This window comes from Xiphias gladius, chromosome 7 (assembly GCF_016859285.1).
Source record: "Xiphias gladius isolate SHS-SW01 ecotype Sanya breed wild chromosome 7, ASM1685928v1, whole genome shotgun sequence".
Taxonomy (NCBI): domain Eukaryota; kingdom Metazoa; phylum Chordata; class Actinopteri; order Istiophoriformes; family Xiphiidae; genus Xiphias; species Xiphias gladius.
This window is the reverse complement of record NC_053406.1, coordinates 21,622,603-21,644,337: the sequence shown is the minus strand read 5'-3', so window position 1 is coordinate 21,644,337 and position 21,735 is coordinate 21,622,603. Positions and strand designations below refer to the sequence as shown.

Here is a 21,735-nt window from a genome sequence, read left to right as displayed (position 1 = left end):
TGTCTGCCTCCCCTCGCCCTGCTCTGAGGAGAACACCGCCAGGAGAGGTTGTCTCTCTGGGCGGTGTCAAAACCGGTGGAGCTGTGGACGTGCTGTGCAGAACGGGTCCTGCATCTGTTTACATAATGTCTCTGAGCACGCCTGTGATGTCTGCGTCTCTGAAGCAGGAAGACGTGATCAGTGCTCTGAGCTACAGGGCGGACTGCCTCTGTGGCTCATAGCTGTGCTTCTTCCTCTAATCCCCATCCTGGTTATTATAGGAACGTTTGTTGCCTTTTATAGACTGAGGCGGCAGAATGCAAAGTTTCAGAGTGATAGCTCGCCACAGAAAACGGAGCAAGGAACACACAACGTAGCTTTTTGTTTTGATGAAGACAGAACGCTCGAAGATGCTGCGCTAGCAGAAAAAGAGAAACAAAATGACCCAATCAGTGCTGATCGGCGGAGGTCAAGTGTGGAGCTTTACTGTCCCGCCAGTCTGTCGAGTGTTCAGCCAGAGCCAAACAATGAGCTGGAGCATCATGAAGTCGGCAGCATCTCTAGTGCATTTCATTCAGACGCTGCCTCACTCAAGCTCAGCTGGCACAAGCATTTGTACAGCAACAAGTGTGTGAAAGCTGATCTTAAACGGTGGGGAGATTTGAAGATGCTTCTAGCAGGATTTAAGAAGGAACGCTCCAGCGAAGATAGGGCCAAAAGTCCTCAAAATGTGCCCTCCCTAAACAGGCAGTCGTTGACTAGGATTGATGCAGAGCAGTCACAGCATACACAGCCTTGTTACACGCCGAGGATCCCACAACCAGAGCTCCTGGGACCTGTGCAATGCCTCACGTTTGAAGAAATCAGTAAACTAAATGAACCTCCGGAGCAAGCAATATCACGTCGGGCATTCCTGAGGTCTGGGCCCGTCAAGTCCACCGCGATGATCAATGTCTCATCTGACAGTGGAACAGAAACCTGCTCTGGGTCAGAGCACGGACATGTTTCGGTCGCCAGCGCCAGGAAATATGGACGCCACCAGTCAAGCCTCTCAGCGCGCCGCTTCGGACAAGACGTTTTGCCCGTGAGCACGTTATTCAAACACAACTGTCACTCTGCTGCGGGTCAGCATAAAGGTGAAAGTGCTCCCTCCAGCATGTTTGAGCAATGGGAAAGTAATTTAAATATGCATCTACCTTACAGCAGCTATGTTCCCGTATTTGAGGATTTTGCATGTCTACCCATGGAACCCAGTCATAGCTCCGATATGCAAAGTGACATAGAGGAAATTATTTGACGGTCATTAGAAAACTTTCTAGCTATGATATATTAAAACTCATTAATAATGTAAATAAATGACAAGGAAATCCTAGGTTTTAGTGACTAAATATATATGTTATATTATATACCGCAAAGTCTGGATCTTTTTTGCTGGTCTTCTCTAAAGATCTATCCGATTAAAGTTTATTTTATCATCTTCAGAGCAACACAGAGGATGTATTTGGTGATGGTGCTCGAATGTATAAATCCAATGTAAAGATTACAATGTTTGATGTAAATATCTCACTAATTACTCATTTGTCCCTAACTGCTCTATATTTCCTGTTTTGCCTGCTTCATCTGTATCTGCGACCTGTGCGTTGTTTGATACATGAAAATCCGGGATGCTGTTTTCAGATCAGTTTCTTGCACATTACAAAATGGTTCTTGTCAGTGCATGTTAATTTAGTATTGTCAAAAGGTACTTTTTCTTCAAGACCGACAGAGGGACTGCAATCTTTGTCAGCTCACATTTACAGGATTGCAGAACTGTGAAAATTCAGGTTCTGTTTCAGGGTGATGTGTCCTTGTGGAGTATGAGTAGAGAATTACGTGTGGCCCAGATTTCAACCCGTGAGATGCAATGCCAGCTGTGGTTGAAACTGAGTTTACTGTGATGAAACAGCATGTTGAACTTGTTGTAAAGAGAGAGGATGAACTACTGTAATGGTTCCCAGAGACTCACAACGTCAGATTATTGAATACAGTGGTTTGAAGTCTGTATGGCACCTATCTTGGATCATTGTGCTCCTAAGTGCTTCAAATGATGATAAAGGACATTCAATTTAAAACCAAACATGGACAAAAGACTTGTGCAGGGGACATATACCTTAAAAGACTATCTGTACTCTTTTTTTTTTTTTTTTTTATGTCTACAGGAGACGTGGCTGACTCAATAACATCCAAAAGCACTTTCAGCAACCATCACCACCACATCCTACATCCCCAGATGTCTCTGTCTCTTGATTTAAAATTAAAAGTACAAGACGACATGCATCTCAGGCTTCACTTTATTTTAACATGCGCTGATGGTTTGGTTCCGTCTAGTGGACAAAGTCGAGGTTACATTCGGAGGTGCTCTGAGAAACTGTGCAGATTATGGAAAGAGGATGTATTTAGCACATGTTCAGTAGTGGAGTTCAGCGTTTTGCAAGCAGAGTTAGGAGGTTTCACAAGCGCTCTCAAAAATCGATATAGTCTAAAGAGCTGTTTTTTTTTAATTAGGGGAGATACAGTACATGAAACCTAAGCAAACAGGTACTATACATTTTGCAGTGTCCAAGATATAAGGCTGTGGAATAAAAATAATAATAAAACATATAATAACATTCTGAAAATGCTGAATATCTAACAGATGCATACTTGCGAAAACACAGGGAGAGATTTTTGAGGAATTGTGGTGTAGTTGTAATGATGTGAGGACGGTCATCCTCAGTCTGTGGGGTTTTAGACAGATACAAGATGGATTTATATCTGAAAAAGAGTTGATTTGATCTTCAGCTGATTCAGTATACAATCATTATTAAGCAAGAGGATTTTACTCAGCACTTTTTCTGTTTTTCTGTCTCATGTAAATGCAACAAGCTTAATCAAACATTCATATGAGTATAGATTGTAACAATTTACACAGATCTGTGGGAATGTCAGTTTGCAAAATGTTATCTAGTTCTTTTTTAAATTTAATCAATTATGTTCTCTTAAATTTTTGCAAATATTCTTGCAGTCCTTACAGTCCCGAGATACTGTATATGTCAGTGGCAGATCACCCAGGTTAAACAAACTCACTGTTTAATAAAAATATGAATAAATAGATGAAAAAAATGTGGAAACTATTAGCAGGGTAATCAAGTAATGAAGTGAATTAAAAAATTGAAGCAACTGTCTTAAATTGCACCTTTATGACAACCAACACATACAGAATTACTTAATATTGTGTTTATGGTCACTTTTGAGCGCAATCCTTATTTTTTTATTTTTAAATCTCTGCATCAAAGCCTTTTTAATGTCCTTAGTCTTGAAACAGTATATCAATGGATTAACTGCAGCGGGTAAAAGGCTGTAGATCATTGTAATAATAATACGAGCATCAGTACTAAAACTGAATCCCAAGTTGTGAGAGAGATAAACGAAACACCTTGGCACATAATAGAGACAGGTAATAAAGATCTGAGGAGTACAGGTGGACAGGACTTTTTGGCAACCCCCAGTCTGAGACATTTTCAGAGCAGCTATGATAATAGAAAAGTAGGAAGAAATGATAAATGTTAAAGGAACCAAGAGAGTGAACAAGGCATTTGCAAGTGCAACTTTTTTAACATATGCAACATTTTCACCACACCCCAGCCTAGTTATCGATATATGATCACAGTAGCACTGCATGATGATATTTAGGTCGCAGTAAGGCAGCGTCAAGGCATGGAGCACAATCCCCAATATACGTATGAATGTTAGAACCCAACACAGGCTACAAGCAATACTAACTGTTTTGTTTGTAATCAAAACAGGGTATCTGAAAGGAAGCCATATGGCAACGAAACGATCCAAAGACATCATAAGCAAAAGTAAAGAATGAATAGCTCCCAAAGAATGGACAAAGTACATTTGTGCGAAGCAGGCTCCAAATGAAGACATCGTGTCATTCCACCAATATCTGGCAATGACTTTTGGAAGCGTCACAACGCCGAACGCAATGTCTGTCATTGCAAGGTGAAAAAAGATCAAGTATGTTGGTTTGTGAAGAGTCCGCTCATACATAATAACGATTAAAATGAAAACATTTCCAACCACAATAGCTAGGAAAAGCAGCAGGAGAAGAACAGACACGGGTCCATAATACTCAGGCAGAAGTCCGGGGAATCCTGTGATAATGAAGTCTTTTATATTTGTAATATTAGTGTATTTCATAATCACAACATTATTATAATAATCAGCTTTTTACATACAAACACACAAACAAGAGCGACTGAGGAAAAACTTTGTAAACAGCAAAATCAAAGAAAGGATACGAACTTGTAGTTAATCAAAGGATATTCCACAATCTATTACATTGATTACCTTGCCCTGCTTGCCACACATCGTTAGCATCTACCTGCTAGACTCTCGCTCTGAAAGGCTATGGCCCATATGGCTCCGCTACCACGCTTGACATCCGAGGCGCTTCTGTATCGTAAATTCTTCCAACAGAGTGCGGTCTTATGATGTGCATAGGTATTGTCAGAGGAGCCAATTCCCATGTGCTATGTATTATGAAAAACATGATGAAAGATCTCTGGTATATGAAGTGACTGGGTGCAGGTTTCTCTGTGTGGGAAAATATTTGGGAAAATCTTCACATTTAATGCATCCAACAGAAGCCTACATGCATTCATGCATACCTGTAGAGATCTGTAAAGAAGAGCTGGTTGTTTGAAATGTGAGAAAGGGATTTCCTTTGTGCAAAACAGCCCATCTGCCCAGTTTATTTGGCCTTCTGTTACTGAATGTCTGTCGTATGTTGCCTGCTGTTCTCAGTGTTATCAAACATTTTATGTGCAAAGAGAATGAGCTGCATTTGCCTTTAATGTACAGAATTTGTACACACGTACCTCCCGTCCTACTGGCTTTGAAGTATTATCTTTTTTTTTTTTCTTTTATCTTACCTCCCGATGAGTTTCTATTGACTTTAACTGAGATGATTCACTTGAATAACTTAAATATTCTGGCACATTTTCTGCAGTTAAGAGGCATAATCACTGGAAGTTACTTTGCGACGGGTCTATGAGGAGAAAATTGTCTGAAATCTTCTAACTTAGTCTAAAATTGCCACATTAACAAAGTCACAGATTATACTGCACCTTGGTATGAGATGTAGCAAAAAGGACCACTCCTTTTTGGTCAAAAGCCAGACAAGAGACAAGATATATCTTTGCCAGGCCCCCACTAACCATTGAAATGAGCATGTAACTTAAAGGAATAGTTTAGTTTGACATTTTGGGAAATGCACTTATTTGCTTAGCCAGGAGTTAGATGAGAAGATTAATACCAGTCTCTCATCTGTCTGGTAAATATGAGGCCACAGCCTGTTATCTTAGCTTGGCACTATGACTGGAAGCAGTGGGAAACAGCTGGCCTGGCCCAGTCCAACGGGAACAAAGTCCCTTCTTTTGACCTGTAAAATTACTTTAAAGTTGGAATGTGATAATTGTGATGCCAGGATGCTAATAGAACATGTATTTATAATAATAAATAGTAATACATTTTATTTATCCACTTTTTAATAAATTTTGCTTATGCACTTTTTACACAATGTTGCTGAGTAGGCTACTTTACAGTAAAACATCAAAGCAACTCCACAAGAAAGGATAAAAATGTACTTAAGAAATAAAGTATAAAATAGAATAAAAGAATGAAATAGAAACATTAAGAACAATTTTGTTCCAATAGGCTTGTAAAACGAAGGCCTGAACACAATTGTACTGAAAGTACAAGTTTGTTTTAAAATCTGACATTAAGTTACTCCGATTTGGTTCCTCACTGAGGCCATCCAGAGCTGAGAGACCCAAAAACAAAAGGCTCAGTCACCCCTGCCAGCATAGTGTGTGTCAGGAGACCCCTGCTTGAGGGCCTCAGGGTGCTTTGTGGTTCAGGTTTTATAAACTGTAATTAGAAGCTTGACCATGTAGCATCTTAAAAGTTAACTGCAAAAATCTTAAAACTGATTCTAAAACTCATGGGGAAGCAGCAAAATATTATCATATTTATCAAGTTTTTGTGCTAATATTAATTTTTCGAATTAAAATTTTTATTTTTCAAGTTTTCTTTGATATCCTTGGTGTTGAATCAGTATATTATTGGGTTGACAGCAGCAGGTGAAAGACTACAGCATTACAATAACAACGCGGACTGGAACGCTGAAAGTGAATCCTACGTTGTTCGCCAGGTACGCGAAGCATCTTGGCATATAATACAGAAACGTGATCAGGAGCTGTGGTGTGCAGGTAGGCGGAGTTTTAATGCGGCCCTCAGAGGTGGACATACGGAGAATAGCAACAATGATGGCAAAATAAGAGAATATAATAAAACCCAGAGGCAGCAACAAACTGAACATGGCCAGACCAAATGCAACTACCTGAACTTCGCGTACATTCTCACATCCGAGTTTTGTTATTGCCATATGGTCACAATAACTCTGTAAAATTAGGTTTGAATTACAAAAAGGCAATGTGAGAGCATCTAAAACTATACCCACCATCCATGATATTGGCATAAACCATGATATTCCACAAAGCACAGAAACTGTGTTGTTTGTGAAAAGAGCTGTGTATCGCAGCGGAGCAGACTGCAACAAAACGATCAAGAGCCAGGATGAAAGAATGAGTTGCCCCTAAAAAATGAACAAAATACATTTGTGCAAAGCAACCGTAAAGTGAAATAATGCTGTCATCAAACCAATATTTTACTATAATATTTGGAAGAGTCCCAAACGATAAGTCAGTTAATGCAAGGTGGCAAAAGATCAAATATGTGGGTTTGTGAAGAGACTTTTCACACTTGACAAACACTAAAACAAAATATTTCCCACAGCTATAGCCAAGAAGAGTACAAAAAGCAGGGCTGACACAGGTCCATCAAGATCACTTCATTTTAAGGATTGCAACACAAAATTAAAATTAAGGTTTGATTACATTAAGGTTTTTTTCCAGCAGTCAACACAAAATCTCTGATGGCGAAAGTAGAAACCTGTTGCATTAAAAAACATAAAAGGAAAAAAAGATAAAAGATCATTCAACTTGCCACTTAAAAATTATGTTTTCTTTTTCTGTGTTTAAATGACAAATTCATAATTTTATGATGGAATCATAAAATTTATGATGGAATCGTAAAATTCCTTCTGAAAAAGCTTCAACACTTTAACTGTTGTTATTTCCTTTACTACGGTCTTTCTTATTAATTTGACTCGTTTAAATTTTACAATTTCAGTTTTATGATTATTTTAATGTAAATATGTCTCTTTTCAATGTACTGTCAAGCAAGCAGTCATTGGTCGCTTTATCATTCCTCCTTACCATACTGGCTGTGCAACGCTGTCTCCTAGAAGTTGAGATCATATATAACTATTGTATAATAGAAAATATATCCTAAGAGAAATGTAATGCCACCCTGGGCCGTTTTATTGTGTTTTGTTCTGGCAGGTTTTTTTTCTAAGAAAAACAATTATCCAAATGTGAAGCAGTACTTTTCGCTACTAAGAATTTCTCTGTTTGGATTTTCGAGAGATACTTAATGTTGCGCTGTTTTCGTGGTGCGTCTCATGACTCGTGAAAAGATAAGTGGACTTTGAGGCAGAGGAGCAAGCAGATTGTTGCGGATGTGCTGTTATCACTGACATCTTTGTGAAAAGCCTAAGAGGTAATAATTAGCTAAATAGCACCACGTGTGGATCTCCACTTACTGTAACCACACGCCTGTGCACAGTAAATCCATACCAGGTGCTGAACAGCCCATTTCTGATGGATACAAGAACGGGTGTTTTTCTACACTACTCATGCTTTTGACAATGCTAAAATGCAAGTTGCTTGGTAATTTAGCTCATTGGCTGCTGCAGTTTGTTCTGGAGAATAGTTGCTTTACTCTTTTATTGGATTTCTTGCCCCTTTCTATGTCAAGTCAGGGTGTAATTTTAGGTGATGCACGCGTAAAGATGTGATCCAATTACAAACACGCTGTTGTTAGTGACACCTATAATCGTAGTGGCTTGTGTAGTGCCCAGTAAATGTAATCCCCCAAAATGAATGAAAATCAAATCCTCGTGTGTGAGTAACAACAAGACTTTAGTTGTGGTGTCTGTAGTCCAATCATAATGCAAAAGATGTCCAGTATTATTTCTTACTATTGGCTAATCACTTCCATTGTATGGCATACAGTGCGTTATCTGAATTCCTGCGAGATGCATGTACAGTAATATCAATAAAATGCAAACATCTAAAACTGAAAGAAAATCCAACAGTATTAGCTACATAAACAAAACATCTGGGAAGGTAAAACAAAGACATAAAAAAGCATAAAAATAGAATTTACACATTGTGCTAACCTATTTTGAAAATCTTTCTCTGAAGTACAGTCACATTTTTTGCAAATCAAGCCAACCTGATAGATTAGATGGCTGAGGTATGATGGCAATCTCATCGGCCTGTTATTACACTGAAAGTTTTATCTCTATTCCAATTTTAGTCCTTTTCAGCTTCCTTATCAATGTCTGCTTGATATCCTGAGTCTTGAAACAGTATATGATTGGATTAACGGCTGCGGGAAAAAGACTGTACAGCAAAATCAATAAAATGCGAACATCTAAACTGAAAGAAAATCCAACAGTATTAGCTACATAAACAAAACATCTGGGAAGGTAAAAAAGACATGTGATAAATATTTGTGGGGTACAAGTTGATAAGGTTTTCTTGCGGCCGGCAGCATTGGACATTTTCATAATGATCACAATAATGGTAGAATAAGAACACAAGATGAAAGCAAGAGGGAGCAAAAGACAAAACATGGCCATACAGAGAGTAGTGATTTGTACAATTTCAACATCCTCCCCACATGCCTGACTGGTAATAGAGATGTGGTCACAGTAGCATTGAGCAATGACATTTGATTTACAGAACTTTAAAGTGAGGGCATGGAGTACAACAGCTACCATCAAGGGCAGTGGTATGAACCAAGCAAACCCACAGAGCACAGATATGATGTTGTTTGTGATTAGGACAGGGTAACGCAGCGGAATACAAATTGCAATAAACCGATCAAGAGACATTACCAACAAGATGAAAGACGTTACTGAGCCTAAATAGTGAACAAAGAACATCTGTGTAAAACAACCATAAAATGAAACAAAGCTATCATCGAACCAGTATTTTGATATGATCTTTGGGAGAGTCACAGTGCCAAATGTTAAGTCATTCAGTGCCAGGTGACAAAAGACCAGATATGTTGGTTTTTGCAGGGACTTCTCATAGACAACAAATGCTAAAATGAAAATATTCCCTATTGCAATAGCTAGGTAGATGAAAGAAAGCAGAGCTGACGCAGGTCCATAATACTGTGGTGAAAGTCCAGGGAATCCAAGGATGAAGAAACTTCTCATCCTTGTGGCATTGGTGTAGATCATTAATGACTATTTCACAATCAGCACCAAGACAAAAAAATCCCTGTAGAGTATAAATCAAAATTAATATTTAACATGATCCAACATGCATGAAAATGATTAGCCTCACAAAGCAAAAAACAAGATTGTCAAGATTCAAGATTCTCTAACGTGAAGATTTGGCTGCTTTGCTCTTTTTTCATAGGATTATAACTTTGAAAACCGTTTAGTTTTTTGGTCAGACATAATTAGCACTTTTGACGTTGCTTTGGCCTCTGACAAATTGTGACTGGCATTTTCCATTATCTAAATGATTTAAGTAATTACTCCAAAAATAATCATTAGCAATTTTCCTCACAAGTTTTGACAAAAGAATGTGAATTCCTTTTGTCAAACCTTTCAACCTGTAGAATGTCTTACAAATATATAACGTATGAAAGGTAACAAAGACAGTTGTAGGTTTTAGTGTTTTCCCTTTAGAATGCAAGTAAGAGTCTTACCTTTCAGATTGGAGGCTAGCAACTAAAAGCCTAGAACCATACCAGGGTGATGGCTAATATCTGCTCATCGCAACATGTGATCATGCATATCCACAAAGGATCCTATTCTCAAATGAATGTAGGCGTTGTCCAAATAGCATCATGGTGTCTTCTTCTTTATAATTATCAAAAATTCATTGAAAACCTGCAAAAAGATTAAACCAACTGACATAAATAAGGTCCCTTGACAAATGTGAGTCTTTATAATTACTTTCCTTTAGGTTTATCTCTCACCTACTAGTATATAAGTGATTTCAGAAAGTTGACGGCATTGACTCTCTGCTACCACTGAACTCATTACTGAGATTTTCATTAGGCATGAACACATATCACAATCAAATTTAGTGGTTGGCTGCCTAACCCAAATGTTTTGCCTAGAATCCACAGATGTTATGTTTGACCCTCCAACTTCTGCTTCTAGCTTCCGATTCAAAATTTATTTCTCACTGTAAAAAAAAAAAAAAAAAAAAAAATCTCCATACAGCCAAACATTTCATCAATTCCAGCACAGTGTTAAAATGGCGTGGCGTGGTGGTCAAAAACTGTTTGCGTACCTCCCTCTACTAATACCTGTGACAAATTATCCAAAACACAATGGTGACACTTATTGGACCAATTTTGTGTCCAGTCCCTATTTGTAATGACTAACAGACAAAACAATTCTAGCAATTACAATTTAAGGAGCCACAATCAAAATAATACATTGATGAGTACAATTTCCCTCACATTTTGGTCTCACATGCTCCAAATACATAGAAACATTGGGATGACCTGCTAACCTGCAGTCTCATATAACAGGAAATGTTCAGTCACAGGACGTGCAATGACATTCGACTTTGTCTGCAGATGCACTGAATGCAGAAGTCTTTTCTTATCATGGAAAGCCTCCAAAATTCTTCAGAGTGATCAAGAGCCTTGTCGGGCAGTAGGATCCATTATGACAACAACATATCCAGGCTTTAGATTTCTCCATTACCGGTTCAATTTTTTCTTCTCCTGCAGGAAAGGTAGGTATCCCCGTACCCATTGTTTCTAGAAAAGGTCAGAGATATACTTAATTTGTTACCATCTTCATTTTATGTACAGGTCATGTGGCTCAAACAATCCAGGTTGTCAAGGATGGTCTTCCTTTCATAAGAAGGATATGGTTGGGAGTAAGTGGCTCAAGATCATTTGTCGACAAAGCTTGTCCTTTAACCCCTTGCTTCTCTTGGCACATGACACTATTGTCAAGTCTCTGCTTGCTGGCATCAGGAGCCTCCAACTCACTCCTTCTGCAACTCCTTTCCAAAAGAATGTTTTTCAGCTTACCTCGAGCCTCATCCAACTTGAGAAGTAGGCCATTAGCCAACTAGTGGCATCAAGGGAGACCTCCACATTAATGACATTCACCATGGCTTCCTTCTTGACCTCTAGGCCCTCTGCTTCTGTCGCAGTCTCTACCACATTTGCTGGCCAGTCCCCTTCTTGATTAAACAAAAACTTTGGACCTTCAATCCATCTGTTGTCATGCATAAAGTCGCCAACCCTCACTTCTCCGGATGCATCCACTGGGTTTTCCCTGGAGCTGACGTAACGCCATTGTGAAGCTCTGGTGGCTCCTCTAATAGCCCTGATTAGACACTGTTGACCACAAACGTATGGAAATGCTTGTTCTCGTTCTTTATATTTTTCAGCACAGAAGACGGACTCTTGCAGCTGGATCTTCAGCTCTGCCTTCAGCATCAGGTTAACACGAACAGCAAGGACAGCAGCAGTCAGCTCCAAGCAAGAAATAGTTACAGTCTTTAAAGGTGTAACTCTGGCCTTACCCATCAGGAACGCAACATGGATGTCATTTCTGTGAAAAAGGACCGCTCCCTGTACATCTTCTCTAGCATCCAAACAGTGATGAAGCTGAGCATATATAAGGTGTCCAAAGCCTTTATGTTTAATGCACCTTTTGACCTTAATCTCAGACAGCATATCCAGGTCCTTCACCCACCTTGTTCACTCATGCAAGATGTCCTGGGGTATGGTTTCATCCAATTCAAAGTTTCTTTTGCAAAGCTCTTGCAGCATGATTTTGGCAGGCAGCGCAACCGGTGCAAGAAAACCCAGAGGTTCATACACAGAACTAGACGCTGACAACATTCGACGTCCGGTGCAAGACTTTTGGTGGACCGGCCATCTTGAACTTAAATGAATCAGTCTCAGCACACCACTGCAAGCCAAGAGCTCTCTCTACAGGAAGTTGTCTCTATCAAAATTCATTTGTTTCAAATATTGAGCTCTGTGTTCCACAGGAAGAGTTTGCAACCTGTCCTGACAGAGAGCAGTTAGATTTTTGGCCATGAGCGCAGCTTCCTCTTCGGAGATAATGCTCTTTGATTATGCCTTTGCATGAGATGCTCTGAACAGAAGGTGGCTGAACTGCCAGGATCCAAAATTGCATGTGCGTGTATTAGCTGATGTCATTTGATGGACTTGACTTGTACTGGTAGAATAGATAGAAGACAGTGATTCCTTCCGGCCCCTGTATGACCAGAGGTTTTATTAGATGTTGTGATGTTACATGCAACCGGCTATTTGGACCAAATTGTTGGTTACTATATGTTAGTTGTTGTGGTGTAACAATACGATTTTATCAATAAGCATATTGTGCTCTGGAAAACAGCATTAACTTGTAAAAAGCCGGGCGGTGTTATTGTGCCATGCAGCATTTGGAGTGAAGATTATGGTACTTTGAGAAAAACTCTCTGCCTGTAAATAAAAAAATGGCATTTTTTCAGCCAGTATTGAATACATTTTTTAAAGTTTTTATTCTCTAACCAGGCATCATTTAACATTGCTTAAACATCAGCTTAGAAGAGAATGACATGAAAGTTTTCCCTTTAAGGTTTTCACTTCTTTCATTTTAGGCTTATTTAATTTCACTTTTCATCAGTTTAACAGTTTTAAAAGTATGTATTTTCTATTTTTTCTTTTAATATCTGTGGTGTCTGGGCAGTAGAGACTATTTAGATTTTTGTTATCAAAGCTATCAAACGTGGTAAACTTATATTAATTTATGTACATAATTTCCTTAACTGGTGTGTCTGTATAAAATTCTTGAATAGTAGCTATCTCTATATGTGTAAAAATATAAAAAAATATTTTAAAAATATCATGTTTGTTGGGCAAGTGGGAGTTCAGTCTTAGTAAAACATTCTGGGGTACTGTTCATTTAAAATGTCCCAAAGTCTGCGGATGGACTGGTTCCAAGGCAAGTGTCTGCTCCGTCCCACTTCTGTTCTCATCAATAACTTAGTACGACATAGAGTTTGAACAGCCTGTACAATGAATTCATCCTCTGATTACGGTCCATTCTTTTCTGAACTGAACTTATAACATAGGCACATTTCCAAAAAATCAAAGCAGTAAATGAAACAGAAACTTACCTCATCGGCACTTGATAAGCAGTGTTTATTTGACCAGAGGGAAAGTATACATTTCTTGTACCTAGTGGGTTTTGTGTTTTTGGTCTGGTCACAACTACCTAAACTAGACACCTGTGTGTAGACGTTGTCAGATCTAAGATAAAATGTAGGTCAGAATTTAACAATGTTCGGAGATGATTGATAAACAAAACTGATACAATATATGAATAATTGATGTATATTTTATTCAGTTCATTTTGTTATAAAAATACAGGCTTGAAATATGCTTTAATTCTATGTAATCCATTTTGAACTCCCTTTGTATTTTGAAAGTAAAATACATGAATTGCTCCAGTTAACATGACAGGTCTCTACAGTAATTGCTGAGGTCGGTTAGAGCAATAAAATTGACAATAGTGTTGCAGTCCAGAAAGCGTTCGAAAACCGTTTTCCTCTTTACCCTGCAACAGAAATCATCGAACAGTGCTGTAGTGACTTACTTGGGATTATTTGTTTTACATAAAGAAACCACAGGGCTGTTTCAGTCAATAAATTCTGATATACCAGATAGAAGAAATCTTTTCCCTGCCTCAAAGTATGTTTTAAAATGACATAGTCGACATTGTGACAGCTTTGGCTTTCAATATGTCCCCAATCAATATCTTTGAAGAAACTTTTCAGTCCTCACAGAATGAGATGGCTAATTAGAAGAAAGGATAAACATTGATCAATACATTGGTTTGTTAGTTACAAACAGCTGAAACTTGTGCTTTCTGTGGAACAGTCCTTTTGTTGAACTGCTTCAGCAAGCTTTTTCTCATGTCTTTACCTCTTAAGCAATATATAAGTGGATTTATCATGGGGGGGCAAAGGCTATAAAACATGATAATAACTATGCGCATATCAGCGCTAAATGTAATGCCGACATTGCTGGCTAAATATACAAAACATCTGGGAAAATAATAGAGTGAGATTATAATCAGCTGAGTGCTGCAAGTGGACAGAGACTTTAGGCGTCCCTGTACATTTGCTATCTTAAGTACTGCTATAATTATGCAGCAGTATGAGAAAGTTATAAATGCCAGAGGACCCAGTAGCATGACCATTGCAAACACAAAAGCAGGAAAGCCATAAGGAGCTCTGTCAGTGCAGGCCAGCATTGTTATACCAATATGATCACAGTAACAGTGATTGATTATGTTGGAGGCACAGTAAGGGAGCGGGTACGCCCTTATAACGATCATTAGAGGTCCTGCCTTGGCAACAACCCAAGCAGTAACACTGAGAATACAGATAGTGGAGTTTTTAAGAACAAGTGAATATCTGAGAGGATGGCAGATAGCCAAATACCTATCAAAAGCCATTAGAAAGAGAATATAAGAATTCACTGTGCCCAGGTAGTGAACAAAGTACATTTGGACAAAACAAGCAGTGAATGAGATGGTCCCTGATTGAAACCAGTACTTACTGATGATCTTAGGTAACGTGGCTGTGCTAAAGAGAAGGTCACATGCGCTCAGATTCAGAATGATATAATACATGGGCTTGTGAAGGCTGCGGTCACTTGCAAATAAAAAAAGAACTGTACCATTGCCTATCAAAGTTAAGGAATAAACCAAGAACAATACAGCTGAGGCGAGACCGTGGTACTTTAGATGAAGTCCGGGGAATCCAGTGAGGATAAATTCAGTCACGCTGCTGTGATTTCCCTCTGGCATGATGGAGCAGAAATTTCCCAAACCCACTGAAAAGGAAATACGGGAGCACATTAACAACACATTAAACACTTTAACAACAAACATTAAACAATGCACTGTCAACTATTATATCCTTTATATTTCCTTTTGTCTAATTCAGTCTAATTCAGATTTTTCACGCTAGTCATTTAGCACAGCCTTGATACTACGTTGCGTTTCGCTACATGTACACTTGGTGTGTGTGACAGAATAAAACTTTGAATTCCTAAATCCTGAAGGATATACATCAAAATAAAATGCAAACGTGAGTAAGGCCTTAGTCAGCTACAGTAGATCAGACAATGCCTACCTTTCTCAAACAGTATGGCAGCACACTCTACTTACTCACCTGCTGAATCACCTCTTAAGAAGACTTGTTAAAGCACGCCTTGTGATGAAATATGATGACGATGACGATGATACATATTCTCAGTGGGTGTTAATGACCTACTACTCGGACTGTAATTAATGTGGTAATTAACATTAAATTAGTCAGTGGGGAAATACTGTATATGCTATACATAGCAAGGAACACTCACCTCACGATGGCTAATTGGAAGAAACATTAATTTAATAATGCTAATGGATTATAAATCCCACAGGGGTAAACAACTTCACTTTAACAAAACCCCAATGTGTACCTAAATTGATACCGAGGGAGGGGAGTTATATCCCCAGTGTTTAATAGTGGTCTCTCAGCACATAGCATGTGTTTTTCATCTGAGTGGATGTCTTTGTAGCGTAACGGTCCAGGTTACAAGCCAATGAACATGAAATGTGAGGCTTGTTTCGGTTTTCAGTTTAATGTTTTAAGTTGCTGGACAATGACTGCCTGTGGTTGCTATTATTACTACAGTTATTTGTAGTAATTGAATTGTTAGCATGGGTGATGTAGTGCTAAAAATAACTGTATTAGCAGATCGATTAGTGTAAGTCGTGATTAAGAGAAGCTTTATATGCCCAAATTAAGTTACATACATGCAGCACAATTTCATGCGTTCCCCCAAAGACAGGAACACAGAGAGGGCTGGTAAAGACTGGCTGGTAAGTCCACTGATGCAGCGGCCCACTTGACGATCACCGATCCCGTGGCCCACCAGGATTTGTCCAAGTAGTCCAGATGGCCTGTCCAACTATGGCATATATGCAGAGACAGAGAGAGAGAGAGAGATTGACATCGGTAGTGTTGATGTCACATCACCGCTTGATTTTAAACTGATTTCAGAAACGCTCTGAACTGGACTTTTTTTTGGTTTTCTTTACACTTTCATTGTTATGAAAAACAGCGAGCAAAAAAGAAATACGGCACCACCAGCCAAACTGACTCAGAGAGGCTCTATTAAGAGGTTACTGGTGGGATCAGTGACAACACAAGAAGGCCGAAGGGCCCCCCTCTTGTGCTGTTCGCTGCATAGGACGAGAACCCCTTGCCTCAGCAGTGGTGGGGGCTCGTCTGTGCTCTGCAGAAGACACAGATATGGTCTGAGTATGTTTTTTGTTGCAATCAAGACAGACAACCAAACTTTATTCCAAATATCCCACTAAACAACAAAAGCGCATGTTCAGTCAGGCAGATTGGACCCAAGGTGTAGCCCCTTGAGGACTGTTTGCCGGGGGCAGCCGCATCCTCTGCCTGGTTAAGTCAGTGATCATAGTGAGTGACTATAAGTCACATAAAGATAATAAGTTAAACAGATAAGCCTTGTACTTGTTTACTGTAGAATGTTTAAAGTAAGAACAGAGAGGCTGTATAGAATATCACCGATTTCCAACTCATAAACACTAATAATTCCCTTTGTCTGTTCCCCCCTTTCTCATATTTACATACACAGAAATACACAAACATATGAATCCACAAGGTTAGTTTGATCACAACATTGCTAGTGCACACCAATGAGCTCATCTGGCAATCTGATATGATAAAACAGTGTAATTTTAATTAAACAGTATTTAAACTACTCTTAATGAACAAAGAATGCAAATTACATCAGTTTAAATGCTTTTATTACCGTCAGGGAAGGTTGAAACAATGGTTTAGAATATATTTTAAACATTAGAAGACTGCAATAATAATGTCAAAAAAAAAGTCAAGACAAAAAGTCAAGTGATAAAAAAAAGTTTGTTGTTTAAAGTTTACAACAAGGTGTACATGTAATTGTAGTCATTGTCCCAAACAGGGTTTACATTGAACTGGACATTAATTACTAAAGTTGTAATAATATAAAAAAAACAGACTAAACCATGTTCAAATTTTAAAATGTGTACACACATGGAAACTGTGTTTTCAGTGATGAATTCAATTTATTTATTTCATGTATCAACTTTAAGGTAGTGTACCAATAACTTTGCAGAAATGGTTAAAGATTATATTTTTAAATCACACATTTTGTCCATCAAGCCTCGCCTGAGAGGTGAGGCTTTTCAGTGCACTACATAGAATAAGAAGAAAAAGAAGACCTAGACTAAATTTGGAAAAAACCAATTACCCGAGGGTAAGCACCAATTACAGTTGATAGTTAAGTGTAAAGCCCAAATTTTGAAGGTGGAGCTTGTCTTTAATTTCACAAACAAATAAATCCTCCAGTTGGTTTATCATTTGCAATCTGCCTCACCTGTCAGCTTTACATTTATATGAAAGTTTTATACCTATTCCAATGCTGGTTTGGCTCAGCCTCTTCATTAACATCTGAATGATATCTTGAGTCTTGAAACAGTGCATCATTGGATTAACAGCAGCAGGGAAAAGACTGTACAACAATATCAATAAAATGCAAACATCTAAAACTTAAAGAAAATCCAACAGTATTAGCTACATAAACAAAACATCTGGGAAGGTAAAACAAAGACATAAAAAAGCATAAAAATAGAATTTACACATTGTGCTAACCTCTTTTGAAAATCTTTCTCTGAAGTACAGTCACAGTTTTTGCAAATCAAGCCAACCTGATAGATTAGATGGCTGAGGTATGATGGCAATCTCATCGGCCTGTTATTACACTGAAAGTTTTATCTCTATTCCGATCTTAGTCCTTTTCAGCTTCCTTATCAATGTCTGCTTGATATCCTGAGTCTTGAAACAGTATACGATTGGATTAACAGCAGCAGGAAAAAGACTGTACAGCAAAATCAATAAAATGCGAACATCTAAACTGAAAGAAAATCCAACAGTATTAGCTACATAAACAAAACATCTGGGAAGGTAAAAAAGACATGTGATAAATATTTGTGGGGTACAAGTTGATAAGGTTTTCTTGCGGCCGGCACCATTGGACATTTTCATAATGATCACAATAATGGTAGAATAAGAACACAAGATGAAAGCAAGAGGGAGCAAAAGACAAAACATGGCCATACAGAGAGTAGTGATTTGTACAATTTCAACATCCTCCCCACATGCCTGACTGGTAATAGAGATGTGGTCACAGTAGCATTGAGCAATGACATTTGATTTACAGAACTTTAAAGTGAGGGCATGGAGTACAACAGCTACCATCAAGGGCAGTGGTATGAACCAAGCAAACCCACAGAGCACAGATATGATGTTGTTTGTGATTAGGACAGGGTAACGCAGCGGAATACAAATTGCAATAAACCGATCAAGAGACATTACCAACAAGATGAAAGACGTTACTGAGCCTAAATAGTGAACAAAGAACATCTGTGTAAAACAGCCATAAAATGAAACAATGCTATCACCAAACCAGTATTTTGATATGATCTTTGGGAGAGTCACAGTGCCAAATGTTAAGTCATTCAGTGCCAGGTGACAAAAGACCAGATATGTTGGTTTTTGCAGGGACTTCTCATAGACAACAAATGCTAAAATGAAAATATTCCCTATTGCAATAGCTAGGTAGATGAAAGAAAGCAGAGCTGATGCAGGTCCATAATACTGTGGTGAAAGTCCAGGGAATCCAAGGATGAAGAAACTTCTCATCCTTGTAAAATTGGCGATCATAATTTGAGTTTTCAATAAGAATCTATCAGAACCAGGACGTGAAATAAAGACCTGCAAGGTAAAAGCATTGTTTAGACCTTTGAAATATTAATTGGAGAATATAGTACCAATGCACCATATAATTTAAGTCAGATAACCAAAACCCAACTATTCAAAATGATGCTCTATATCTGAAAATCACTTATGCAGAAAAGTATATCTAATGACTCAGATGCTCGACACAGTCTGAATAACGCTCTTACTTTCGAGAGTGGAGTTCAGTATCCAAAAACTCAATACAATGTCTGGATGCCAGGTAATACCAGCCTTTTATCAAGTTCAGCTGACATATCCTCAAAGGATCAAAACATGAATGGAAGCTACCTCATGGATACTGTGTTGATTAAATCGGCCTTAATTACACTAAATATAGTTTTGGGATATCTAGTAACACCTTGCAATGAACAAATTGTAAAACAGCTCAATTTAACGAGCAAAACAATGTTTCTGTTTGCGACTCTTAAGCCGGACACTAACACATGAGTTTTCCCACATATAACCAGATTTTTCAGGAATGATCTGCTCCCAAATCCTGATCACATTCAAACTACAAGGTTAAGGCATACAAGCTTTATCGTGGACTACTGTTGTAGTGACACTCCTGCAGCCTTGTCTCTCACCTGGGAGTTCTCGCTGTCCCTCATTTGTCTGTACAGTTGGACACGGGTTAGGCTTAGCAGTGTTGGACACTTTCCCACCAGCCCATACAGCTCTCTTCCAAACCCATAGACCACGTTTGCTTTGTGGCGTCCATTTCAAAAATCAGATCCAAAAATCTGCTCTTTTCCTCCTCGTAGAGGAATAGTTTCTAAACCGAGCCTGGCATTACGACCCTGATAGACGATGCCAACAGTTTTCCATTGGTAACTGGCTTTCTATCGCCCTCACAGGTTTTGCGCCATGTCCGGAACAGTTGCCACTGGTCGGGTGATAAGTTGAACTGGCTGTAGAAACAGTCAGTGAGAGAGACAGAGTTTATTTTCCCTAATAAATGTGGTTTTTGTTTATTTTTCACCTTCCATTTACATCTTCAAGTAGGAAAACCCATTTGGCTGCTGACTTTAGTGTGAATCAGTACTTAACATTGCTGGTTGCCTCTTTCTATACACCAGATTCTCAATTTGTAGTCTAAGCATGTAAAGAGACTTGTTTAACATATTCACTGTGATGACAAAATGGTGGGCCACTTTGTTCACTTTCTGGTTCTGCGATGGTTTCCAAAAATTTTTGATTGAATTCTCTTCAATGAGGCACAGAGGTGACATGTGGTGACTTAAGGAAACATGAAGCATTTTATCAGCCAGGTTTACTTACGCTGTTTTTTGGTTTTTTTTAATACCTTGAGGTCGTCTTGAGTTCTCGCGCTATTAAAGAAAATATTTTTTTGTGCAGCATGAAGTCCAACAGGAGTTTTTTGATGCTGCTGTCTTAGATTTGCAATGGAATGGGGGTGAGATTGAGATTTAGTTTTACCAGCCAAGTACACTCAGTTGCCGGTTTATTAGGTGCACCTTAAGTAATTCAGTCTAATGAAATTACTCCTACCTTCATGCAGGTCATAATGTTCAGTTTTTGTTATGGTAATTTTGCAGACTGTAGTTTTTGGTGCTGTTGAATTGCACTGCTTTAGACGTGAGAAATATATCTTAATGTTTTGTCATAAAAGTCAGTATTTATCCAACAATGTAATACTATGTCTGTCTTTCTGTACTTAAATAGTTGATATGTTTGGTACATTATGTTGGTCAGTTAGAACACATTGTTGGTTACTATATGTTAGTTGTTGTGGTGTAACAACATGATTTTATCAATAATATTGTGCCCTGGAAAATAGCATTAACTTGTAAATAGCTGGGCGGTGTCATGGTGCCATGGCTGAAATGCAGCATTTAGAGTGAACATTATGGTCCCAAGGTCTGCGGATGGACTGGTTCCGGAGCAAGTGTCTGCTCCGTCCCACTTCTGTTCTCATCAATAACTTAGTACGACATAGAGTTTGAACAGCCTTTACAATGAATTCATCCTTTGATTACGGTCAATTCTTTTCTGAACTGAACTTATAACATAGGCACATTTCCAAAAACCCCTCAAAAAATAAAAGCAGTAAGGTGATTGATAAACAAGACTGATACAATATATTAATAATAGGTTTATATTTTATTCAGTTCATTTTGTTATAAAAATACAGGCTTGAAATATACTTTAATTCTATGTAATCCATTTTGAACTCCCTTTGTATTTTGAAAGTAAAATACATGAATTGCTCCAGTTAACATGACAGGTCTCTACAGTAATTGCTGAGGTCTGTTAGAGCAATAAAATTGACAATAGTGTCGCAGGCCAGAAAGCGTTTGAGAACCGTTTTCCTCTTTACCCTGCAACAGAAATCATCGAACAGTGCTGTAGTGACTTACTTGGGATTATTTGTTTTACATAAAGAAACCACAGGGCTGTTTCAGTCAATACATTTTGATATACCAGATAGAAGAAATCTTTTCCCTGCCTCAAAGTATGTCTTAAAATGACATAGTCAACATTGTGACAGCTTTGGCTTTCAATATGTCCCCAATCAATATCTTTGAAGAAACTTTTCAGTCCTCACAGAATGAGATGGCTAATTAGAAGAAAGGATAAACATTGATCAATA

At 38.4% G+C, this 21,735-nt stretch overlaps 4 protein-coding genes and 1 pseudogene across 4 annotated transcripts; all 5 read right to left on the bottom strand.

The window, feature by feature from the left end:
- Positions 1-3,219: 3,219 nt before the first annotated feature.
- Positions 3,220-4,203, bottom strand: LOC120792226 (olfactory receptor 52N5-like). Its single transcript, XM_040131299.1, has one exon. The coding sequence runs from the start codon at positions 4,201-4,203 to the stop codon at positions 3,220-3,222; it is 984 nt and encodes a 327-aa protein (XP_039987233.1).
- Positions 4,204-6,117: 1,914 nt separating this feature from the next.
- Positions 6,118-7,782, bottom strand: LOC120792224 (annotated as a pseudogene).
- Positions 7,783-8,473: 691 nt separating this feature from the next.
- On the bottom strand, positions 8,474-9,442 carry LOC120792223 (olfactory receptor 51E2-like). Its single transcript, XM_040131297.1, has one exon. It carries the CDS (start codon positions 9,440-9,442, stop codon positions 8,474-8,476), a length of 969 nt encoding a protein of 322 aa, XP_039987231.1.
- Positions 9,443-14,098: 4,656 nt separating this feature from the next.
- On the bottom strand, positions 14,099-15,073 carry LOC120792276 (olfactory receptor 2AT4-like). The gene has a single exon (XM_040131352.1). It carries the CDS (start codon positions 15,071-15,073, stop codon positions 14,099-14,101), a length of 975 nt encoding a protein of 324 aa, XP_039987286.1.
- Positions 15,074-18,083: 3,010 nt separating this feature from the next.
- Positions 18,084-19,049, bottom strand: LOC120792221 (olfactory receptor 51E2-like). The gene has a single exon (XM_040131295.1). It carries the CDS (start codon positions 19,047-19,049, stop codon positions 18,084-18,086), a length of 966 nt encoding a protein of 321 aa, XP_039987229.1.
- Positions 19,050-21,735: the final 2,686 nt, after the last annotated feature.